We start from the raw sequence: 10,717 nt of genomic DNA, 5'->3' as shown, positions 1-10,717 counted from the left end.
TATGCCCCTGATATTGTTACCATAAAGAAATAACTCTAAGTACGTCATTGTCATCAATCTAAATGACGTGTGTGTGTGTGTGTGTGTAAGAGGGAGGGAGGGAGGGAGGGAGGGGGTTGGGGTTAAACACAAAGGTTGATGAGTGAACCAGTGGCTACAGAGGGGAACAAAAAGAGGAAACCAAAGTCTGCTCTGCAACACAAGACAGAAGAATACGAGCATCTTCTACAACATAACAGAAAGAAAAGTCAACAAGAGGGAAACTAACAGGATTTTAAACGATCAGATCTGAGGTGGAGCCCAGCTTGACCCTCTTGTGCAGCGCAGAGTAGCTCGTTCCGTCACTTTCAAGTGAAAAATGCTGTGGAGATTGTCTCTCGCCGTGGCCGTGGTGTGCGTCGGTGGCATATGTAACTGTGTGAAGGCAGACGTGATGAGCAGGCTGATCATACCGAGGGACTACGGGGTGAAACTGTGCGGCAGAGAGTTCATCAGAGCAGTCATTTTCACCTGTGGTGGCTCCCGGTGGAAACGATCCACGGAGAGGGGCTTAGGTGAGTCAACATTACTGCTGTACTTTCATTCATTGCTTCATTTGTGTGATTGGACAAAATGCTGTGTTATACATGTTTCAAAACATAAAGACTGTGTAGAAACATGTCCAAGATATAGTGTAAAAATGATATCTCATTAAGGTTAAGGATGATGAAGGGACAAGAGGGTGCACAGGCAAGGAGCTGTAATTGTTTTCTTCATTCCCACTTTAATTTCCACTGAGCACATTACTGTAGCTGGTGACTTATTACACATCAACAGGTTAGGCTGCCACAGGGTTTTAATAAACAGCTCCCCCCACATTTTAGTTGACTGACAGAGCCTCATATTTCAGCACCACGGTCAGCTCATGTTCATTGTTGATCGGACAAATTCTTTTTTTTTTTTTTTTGCTATGACTAAAGGTGCATTTGACTCATTTCTTTCCCCAGATTCCTTCCAGTGGGGTTCCCTCAGTGACATTACAGCAGAAGACAACCAGCACACCTGGCAATCCAGCGCAGAGCTCACAGCAGATAACCCCTCTCAGCTCCATCCCAGCTCCTCTTACTCCCTGGCAGACCTCCTGGCTCTTTTCAGGGCTCGAGGAGACGGGCAGCAGCCGTCGCTGAGTGACTTTGCCTCGCTGAAGAAGCCTCAGCTGTCCACAGTTTCAGGCGAGCAAGCTACAGCCGACTGGCCCGTAGCGAGCAAGAAGAAGAGAAACTTTTCCCTGGGTGTGGCGGGGAAGTGCTGTAACCAGGGCTGCACTAAGAATGATATCGGACGCTTGTGCTGAGGCAGGGAGAAAAAGGATTTGTGACATGAAGATGTTGTGATGGGCAGTAATGAACAGTGTATAAAGAAGTAGGAGGAGAGCAAGTTCACACCTGCTGTTCAGCAGGTTCGAGTCAGCCGAATATTTTAATATATATTTTCTTTATTCTCCTCACTTGATATTTTCTTTTAAAAAAAAAAAAAACATGTCCTGTATGTTGCCCTTGAAGCACCGTTGAGAATAAATTTTAAATACTGTTAATATGAAATGTCGAGCAGTGTCATATGTTGTGTACAACGCTTGTGTATATGTGTGGACAGGATTTGGGAGCAATAAACACCGTCCATATTGTCGCCTGCAGTCTGTCTGGTGAAACTACGTTCATACTCGCACGCGCCAATATCACACATTAGTGTCATTTAGGCTGCTCTGAACTTATTGCCGGCCTCTGTTCACAGCATTACGTCTGTCGGATCATTTTCCGTCAAACACCCCGAGGACACTACAGCAAAAGAGTAGGTTTCCTTTTTTCTTTTAACCCTTTGTGACGTAGATAAAACAAATGAATTAAATACGGACAACCCCCTGCGTAAAAATGTTACACTATCACTAAACACAACTTATAAGCTGTTTGACTGTGGGTACAATATGATGAAGCTTTATGTGACAAGTGAACCACATTCAGAATAAAAAAAGTACAAGTTTCATGACCATACTGTGCTAAAATGTTTTGTTTATTAAAAGTATATACACACCTGGAATATACAGCACATCCATCTTTCACTATTTACATCCATATTCGCATAAATGTATTAAAGGTACCACCAGGCTTTATGTCATTCACACTGCACCAAAATAAAATTGAAATAAATGGAAAAAAAACACCAGTTAAATCTGTTTAAACATTTTGTGTTTTTCCAAATGTCTTCTGAGGAAAAATGACACACAGAATAATCACATTTGGTTTTAAACACCACTGTACATATGTCACAATAATGGCTGTTTGGGTGACAAAAACAACCCATTAGGCAGCAACATTTTCTATCTTGGCATTATAGCAACTCGGCAGGAACTAACAGTCTCTCATTCACAACAGATTTGACATGGCCAAAATATTTAGGCCGGCGTGATACTGCCCAGAGGTTAGAGCGTGGGAGCTTCAGAGACACTCTGTATGTTTTGTGGTGACACGCTCTTTACAGTGACTCATACTTGACGATGTGAGGACATCCGTCGTTTGACATTATGTGTCTCCCTCCCTTAATGTTGTAAATACAACACTGGATTTTTTTAAATTTTTTTTTGTATGTAAGATGTAAGTGGGAAAGATGCTCTTCCACAAATTAGATTCTTTTCAAGTCTTTTCAAGGACTGACTGTCCTCTCACCAGTTGAGACCATGCAGCGAAAAGTGAAGCCAATGCAGAAGTGCCAAAAGCTGCAGTTCATCCACTTGAGGCTGGCTCCAAAACTGAGTCAGTCCTCACAGACACCCATGTTAGAATGCCCAACTTTACAACAGAAAAAACATAGAACACAGCTTATTTCCCCCTTCATGACAACTGTACAGGGGTGATTTTTTTTAATATAACTCGCCGGTTTAAATCTTACTAAGGCACAAAGCTATGCTGCTTTGAGTGACAGGCTGTCTGCTTGGCGTATGACTCAGATCCACCCCTCGCTCCTCCCCAGCTCCACCTTCTCATCCAAACATGGCCACCACTTCTGGCTCCAAAAATCCAAGATGGCACCAACCAAAATGGCAAACTCGAGCTTCAAAACCAGTCTTGTAGTCAAGACCACCTAAACTGATCATGACCAATACCAATACCAGAGTGTATCAAAACCGAGTTAAGACCAAGACCACTCCAGTGCGAGTCCCACACTGCATGACACACTTGTGATAAAATGTGGAACATGCACACCATCAGCACTGAAAGATTCACATACCGTTTCTACTGTTTTTTTCCCCCGTTAAAGGGTTTTTTTTGGGGAGTTTTTCCTTATCCGCTGTGAGGGTCCAAAGGACAGAGGGATGTTGTATGCTGTAAAGCCCTGTGAGGCAAATTGTGATTTGTGATATTGGGCTTTATAAATAAAATTGATTGATTGATTGATTGATTGATTGATTGATTGATTGATAATAAACACTCCCGCAGAAAACAAATAAAGATTCCTCCTCATTCACCTCTTCTGTTGCCGTATTGTATATATGTGTGTATGTGGAAGTGTGTGTTTTATTAATTTATTCATTATCAGTATCTGCTCAACCTATTAAAGGTTGCGGGGAACCCCAGCTGACACTGGATGTGAGGCAGGGTGGACCCTGGACAGGGTGCCAGATGATTGAAGGGCCAACACATCGAGACAGACAACCATTCACACTCACATTCACACCTACGGGCAATTTAGAGTCGCCAATTAACCTAACCTGCCAGAGAAGCTGCAGAAAAGTGATGCTGACATGAGGAGAACATGCAAACAAAGACCCAGGGTTAAACCTGGAACCTTCTTGCTGTGAGTCAGCAGTGCTAACCACTGCATCACTGTGCCAGCCTATATCTAAGGGTACCACAAGAGCTGTCTTGATAAGAGACAGTGAGGAGCTGATATTTACTTTGCCTATACTCAACTCTTTTTTGCACAGGCAGTTCAGTGATGACCTCGCAGTTGTGGTCTAAAATCCTAAGCCCTATTTCTCTGAAACCAAGACAAGAATGAGTAAAAATTCCTTTGAGTCTCAGATGAGACCAAGACCTTCAAAAGGTGGCCTTGAGTATGGTCTTGACACCAAGCTCTTTCCCAAGTACTACAACACTCTAAAATGGGAATCCACAAACCAGTGGGTGACATCATGGCGGCTACATCCTTTATTTTATACAGTCTGTGGTTGAAACTGGTGAGAGGAAATAACTTTCAGTCAGTAACATTTGGAACATAAAGGAAAATAATCCCCTTGTGACAAATTGATCCACTTGTGGCCGACACTGTAATGCATATCATAACACACACACACACATTCAACATATACACCAGCTGTTAGACAACTTTAAATGGGTGGCAAAATAATGACATGAACAAAAGTCAAAGAAGATTTAAATAAAGTCGTCACTTGTAACAACAAGCTGCAGAAAATAAAAGCATCTCCCTTCATGACTTCTTTCTCCATCTTCAGAAAATATATTTGTACGTAAAGTATCCACAGGCAGCCTCCAACACTGAAAATCTCATACTGTATTTATAGAAATATACAAATTACTAATTACAAAGGTGACATCATAAGTTCAAAAACACTGTATGAGTTCATGATATGACACTATTAGACACCCAGCTCAGTTATTGCTGTCTCTTTAATGTACTGGAATATTGATGTATGAAATTATGTAAACGAACAACAGTTGATACAAAGTCTGACCTCTGTTATGTGGAAAGATCTGGGTACTTCTGCTGTTGCTTCATCAGCTCAGAACACAGAATCATCCTCAATGTACAATGAATATCTGTAAGTCCACTGTAACTGCAGGAATGTAACTCAAAAACACCGGTAGAAATTTCCCAATGGGTCCCATTGTGGCAGAAGTATAGCTGGTGCTTTACATTCATGGTCTGTCCTTTATCAGGCTTAAAACTATCCAGCAGTTCACTTCCAGTCCTTTATAAATGTTCAGCCACACATGAGCGGTGCCTTGAGGTTCAGGTGTGCAGTAAGATGGCTCTTTGGTTTGACAAAAGAAACTGCTCATTTTACAGCGATTAAAGTACAAAATTCAAAGGACTGAGCATTAACAACATGCTACTTGTTGGTAATACATACATGTTTTGGTACAAATATTTATTTTAAGGCTTCAACATTCCACAGAAGTCCCTTGAAATAAAAAAAATTGTGGATTCTTAGAAAAGTATCATTTTTCCAGTCCATGTCTATCGTCTAATTCTATTTGTAAAACAACATATACAAAAAAAGTCAAATAAAGTAATCTATCCCACTATGAATTTTTTTTAAAGGCATCTGATATATCTTCTGTTTGTTGTCTGAGTCACATGTAGTGTAGTAATAAATCAGATAAATCGTAAATGCCATATTAAAGGAGCACTATAGGATATAAAGAGCAGATCTATCATTCAGAGGTTGTCTGCACAAAGCTCTCAATATGGAGGTGCCTTAGCTAGCGGCTAGCAGCTACTAGTGCTAATGGGGTTAACCGGAGGGGAACTGGAGGGTGGGCGCTACGCTTTCGCCTCTACGCTGTCCTGACATTAGGGGTAACTTGCGTATGAGTGCGGTGCTGAGCAGCGGTGATAAGCTAGCCAGTGGAATACACATGGACTACAATACATGCGCACTAATATGCACGTGGGGTCGGACTGTCTACCACAACAAAGAACAGAGAAGCTTGGATTCTCTGCTCAGCACATCATTACTCCACTGTATCTCTACAGAGCAAATAGTTGTTTGCTGCTATATTAATACTCTATTATCGTATAAAGCTCCTTTAAGAAGTGGGTCAACTGCTGAGAAAGTGAATGTGCCCATTCATCATCCTTATTTGGGTAAATCTTAAATAGGCTGACAGACATGCCGATCACCAAAAGAAAAACTAAAATCAACTTCACTTTGGACTAGGGAATTTACGGCTGCAGTAAACCCAGACATCTCCAAGACATTCATTGTTCTGTTAAGATCCGTGAGGACGCCCCCCCCCCCCCCCCCCGGGGAGTCAGCACCTAAAGGTCAAAGGTTCAGGGATCAATGCCGCTCATCCGTCCTTGCTGTCTCGCACACTCTCCACACTGTGAATTAATGTCTTGAAAGTAGGGCGCAGGCTTGGCTCACTGCTCCAGCACTCTGTCATAATCTTGTAAATCTGGAGGAAACATCACAGCACGAACATTAACACAGAAAAAACCCCAGGAACAATTACTTTCTCTTGCCATTTAATGATATGACATGGTGCAGCATAGAAAACAAAGGTTAACACTTTGAGAGAGACTCAGATGAAACTGTATTGGTGAACTTATAAAATTATTAAATGAGACCCTGGTTTATTAAACTTTACAAACAGGTGAGTCTGCACTGACCTTGAACCAAGAGAATTTTTCATTAAAACAAATACTGAGGTGTTTTGTAGTTGAGTTACTGACCTCCTTTGGACAATTATCAGGAGCAGGCAACCTGTATCCGTTTTTGAGCAGGTCTATCAGATGGTAGACAATCATCTGACCCTGCTTTTCATTCCCCATCTTGTCCATAAACACCTGGAACAGAAAAAAAGTTGTTTTTTGTTTGGCTTTCAGCTCATGAAAACCTCCCAAAATTAAAAAAAATAAATAAATTATCAACAAGTGTTTCCTGTTTTTATGTACGTCACTCTGCTCAATCAACTGATTTCTCTAACAACACTTCTAAGTAATTACCCTGGCTGTTGTTTTACAGCCCAAATAAGGTGACAAAGCATTTAAGGGTGGAATAAGAAACAGAAAAGTTAAATTGTCAAACTCAAAAACTACAGTGAGAAGTAAAAAGAAAGAAGCGCAGTACCGCAGGTGGGCTGCAGTTCTTGTCGCTGTAAGTGAAGAGTTCATAGAGGACAACACCGAAACTCCAAACGTCTGATCCCACAGAGAACTTGCTCTCTGTCAGCGACTCTGGAGCATACCTGGAAAATACCACAGCACATTATATATACAATATATATACATAATGATGCACCCCTCTTTAAACAGTCAACACCTGTCCTGTATTTCAAGCAGACAGATATAAAGACAAGAAAGAAACACACTTGGTCTTGATGAAGTCTAATTTTCCCACCTTTCATGTGTAAAACAAATGATCTTATCTTTAACACTCATGTTTAACAGTTAATCACAAAGGGTCAGCACCAGCGGAGGAAAAGCCAGTCAAAAAGAATCATTCTTGATCCTTGTAAATGTCACCCCACAAAAATAGGACAATACTTTTTGAACCTCTAACAAACATGCAGTGTGTGTTCCTCACCAAAAGATGGGGCTTTCCCCAGGCTCTTTGACAGTGTAGTACTCTTTGTCCTGTGGCAGCACCTTCGTCAGGCCAAAATCACCGATCTTCACCCTCATCTCGCTCTCCACCAGAATGTTCCTCGTGGCCAGGTCTCTGTGGATGTATCGCTTCGTGGCAAGGTAGTCCATACCCTGACGTATGGATAAAGTCACACAGAGAAAGAGAATTGATTCATATACTGTATGTTCTTATGTTGTTAGTGAAGTGGTAATCCACTTTTTTGTTTGACTAATATTTTGTTGATTTTACCTTTTTATAAGGGAAAAAAAACATTCAAAGAAACCAAAAAAGGACATTTTAAAAAAGTAGGAAAAAATATATAAAGCACATACTTGTGCCCTATGGACGACAAAAAATAACAAGTATCATAAATAAATGAATAAATGTATCTATACAGGAATAAATAAATACAGAAAAACAATGCTGATATTAACACGGAAATAAATAATTTTTAAAAAATGCAGAGGTTTGGACCTCCCACCTCATTAACATGAAGATAAAAAAATAAATATTGTTGTACAAAGATGTGGACATACGTCTAACATCAAATTTAGTCCCTTTTTTTTTTTTTTTTTTTTAACTTTTTTAATTATGCATTTATTTCCATATTTATTTTAACATTTATTTATTCATTTTATTTATGCATTTATTTATCCCATATTTACTTTAACATTTTTTCATACATTTTATTTATACATTTATTTATTTCTGTATTTATTTTAACATTTTTTCATACATTTTATTTATACATTTATTTATTTCCATATTTATTTTAACATTTATTTATTCATTTTATTTATGCATTTATTTATTTCCATATTTACTTTAACATTTTTTCATACATTTTATTTATACATTTATTTATTTCCATATTTATGTTAACATTTTTTCTTATATTTTTGAATACATTTATTCATTTATTTATTTCTGGTTTATTTATTTTTTCCTGTATTTATTTATACAATTATTTATTTATTGATAAGTCATTTTTGTCCTCCATAATATAAAGACCAACAAATGTATACACACATATGCAAACATACTTATTACTACATATATAAGATATCCACAGCTCAACCTCCTGTTTGAGAAATTATTGAATAAATAAATAAATAAATAGCTTCAATATTTTTCATTTAATGATGACTTAAATCACTTTTTGTAGTTTTCCAGATACATTAAACTTTCAATATTTATGCTGATGTGTAGACACCCATCTCAGGGCCTCCACTCCCCGACTACACCTGCACAGTGTTAGTGCTGCGACATGAACCCACAGACTGGTAAATAATATGCACTGATGACAGGACATGGTCACAATATCTACCCTGCCATGATAAATGCTGCTCCTAATCATAACCGTGAGCCACTGTATTTTTCAAAACAAAATGCAGCAGGAGTCAACAACTTCCAAATAATTATATTGCTGTGTGCTGTACATGTGTTTATACAATACAAAAACGTGATCATACACATTACCAAAGAAATAATTGCCCCATTTTAGAGTTAATTTTTCTAATCTTTCTCTCATTCAGTAAGTTTTATATTTATATGCAGCCACCCTGCCAAGCTCTGTGAGCCAGCCATCATATATGGACTCTCGTGACTTTCAAACTTTCACAATTCTCTGTCGATCATATTACAATGAATCCAATCAGTCCACTTTTAAAAATGATTACTTCAATGGTGTCAGAAACAGGACAGTTGGTAATGTTCCCTGATACTTGCTGGTTATGTTTGAGCACAGCTTCAGGAAGGACTGTTTCTAATGTTCAGTGTACCAGTCTTTAAGTCTTTAAAGTCCGCACCACCTACTGCCCTACATTACCTTGCAAATCTGTGATGCATAGTGGAGCAGTTTGTTGCAATCAAAGCGGTCCTTGTGTTTAATGAGATAATCTCTCAAGCTGCCGTAGGGGAGATACTCCATGATCAGCCGTAGGTTCCTTCGTCCTGCAGAAAAAAACAAGTTAAGTGCGATACTTAACAGGAACAATATGGCGTGTGAGCTGTTGGGTAGAGGCCTCTGAGAAAATCAAGATTTATTTGTTTCATGGGCATGGTCACTGACGCCCTAGGCAGCAAATGTGGGAACTGTAAATACATTATTATATATAACTAAATCTGCAGGGCTGGTGATATCAAATTAAGGAACGAGCTGATCAGTAAAGTTTAATCTGTCACTAGAGTGAAACTAGAATTACCGCCTCGCTGTTGTATAGCTCCGTGAACCAGCCAAGTTGCATTTACAGTTTACATCCATATCTGTTAAAACATGGATGCTTCACACACATCTATCCCCCGGCAGCATAGAAGATCTGTACAGTGAGCACAGTTTCAAGGTGGACACCCAATATGAGTGTCACTAGGGCTGTGCGATATGACGATATATATCGTGTGACGACAGAAAAATGTCTATCGTTTCATATTTTTCTCTATCGTTTATATCGTTGTGACACAAATTACACTTTTTACGGCAATATTTTTATGTCCATCTTTTGCACGGATCTCATTGATAAATTACTCTTCTTAGCTTTTTAATTTGCGAAGCTTTTACAGCACTTACAGTAAAATAACTCCGCTGTCTGTCTCTGCTGCGCTGCACTGAGGGCTTTTTATTCATCAGATTAAAATGAGCTATATCGTGATATGTATCATTATCAGGATATGACATGACCTATATCGTGATATGATATTTTGGTCATATCGCCCAGCCTTAAGTGTCACCAATTCAGTATCTGATCAGATACGGTTCAGTTCGGTATACATTTTTCCGTTTCCACTGTGAAAAGTTGTGGATGGTACCGATGTAACCGTTCCGTACCGTCCCCATTTTTGTTTGACATGAGTAAATTTAACTATTAAAATAAAGGATGTTGTGCTGCCTCTCACAGCAGCTGTAGCCTGAGGAAAAAAGCTCAATTCACTGGGCCGACTGCCGGTGACTTTTAAGGTGGAATGTTTACTTATGATGTTACTCAATGCACGAGTTGACGACGTGAATCCGTCAACACACCTTAAATTTTAATATGACAATCTTGATCATTACTTTACTTGTTTTTTCTCTCTTGGATGACACAGACTTTTCGTAATGAGTGGATCTTCAAACGTTGAGAACATATACAGTCAGGTCCATAATTATTTGGACAATGATACAGTTGTTGTCATTTTGGCTCTGTACACCACCACAATGGGTTTTAAATGAAACAATGAATACCTGCTTAAAGTGCAGACTCTCAGCTTTCATTTAAGGCTTTTTTCAAAAATGTAGTATGAACCGTGTAGGAATTACAACCATTTCTTCACACAGTCCCCCAACTTTAAGGGCTCATAAGTATTTGGACAAATTAACATAATCATCAATTAAAC

The 10,717-nt window shown here is 39.1% G+C and overlaps 2 protein-coding genes across 2 annotated transcripts in view; one reads left to right on the top strand and one right to left on the bottom strand.

The window, feature by feature from the left end:
• The first annotated feature begins 139 nt into the window (after positions 1-139).
• rln1 (relaxin 1) lies at positions 140-1,580 on the top strand. The gene is made up of 2 exons (XM_050052521.1): positions 140-554; positions 987-1,580. The coding sequence occupies exons 1-2, from the start codon at positions 359-361 to the stop codon at positions 1,331-1,333; spliced, it is 543 nt and encodes a 180-aa protein (XP_049908478.1). The 5' UTR covers positions 140-358; the 3' UTR covers positions 1,334-1,580.
• Positions 1,581-2,025: 445 nt separating this feature from the next.
• The window catches only part of jak2a (Janus kinase 2a), a 28,808-nt gene continuing 20,116 nt past the window's right edge, over positions 2,026-10,717 (bottom strand). The window contains exons 19-23 of the mRNA XM_050052516.1: positions 9,177-9,301; positions 7,307-7,479; positions 6,851-6,968; positions 6,454-6,567; positions 2,026-6,176 (exon numbers count right to left, since the gene is read on the bottom strand). Coding sequence (XP_049908473.1) covers positions 6,069-6,176; positions 6,454-6,567; positions 6,851-6,968; positions 7,307-7,479; positions 9,177-9,301 — 638 coding nt within the window. The 3' untranslated portion in view covers positions 2,026-6,068. The remainder of the gene's footprint in view (positions 6,177-6,453; positions 6,568-6,850; positions 6,969-7,306; positions 7,480-9,176; positions 9,302-10,717) is intronic.

This window comes from Epinephelus moara, chromosome 9, assembly GCF_006386435.1.
Source record: "Epinephelus moara isolate mb chromosome 9, YSFRI_EMoa_1.0, whole genome shotgun sequence".
NCBI lineage: Eukaryota > Metazoa > Chordata > Actinopteri > Perciformes > Serranidae > Epinephelus > Epinephelus moara.
Note: the sequence above shows the minus strand (reverse complement) of the source record. Positions and strands in the feature narration are given on the sequence as shown.

What these genes read in the sequence shown, in the direction of transcription:
- rln1 (XM_050052521.1), top strand. Translation starts at nt 359, where the DNA reads ATGCTGTGGAGATTGTCTCTCGCCGTGGCCGTGGTGTGCGTCGGTGGC. An exon ending in ATCCACGGAGAGGGGCTTAG is followed by an intron (nt 555 to 986) that starts GTGAGTCAACAT and finishes TTCTTTCCCCAG; the next exon opens with ATTCCTTCCAGTGGGGTTCC.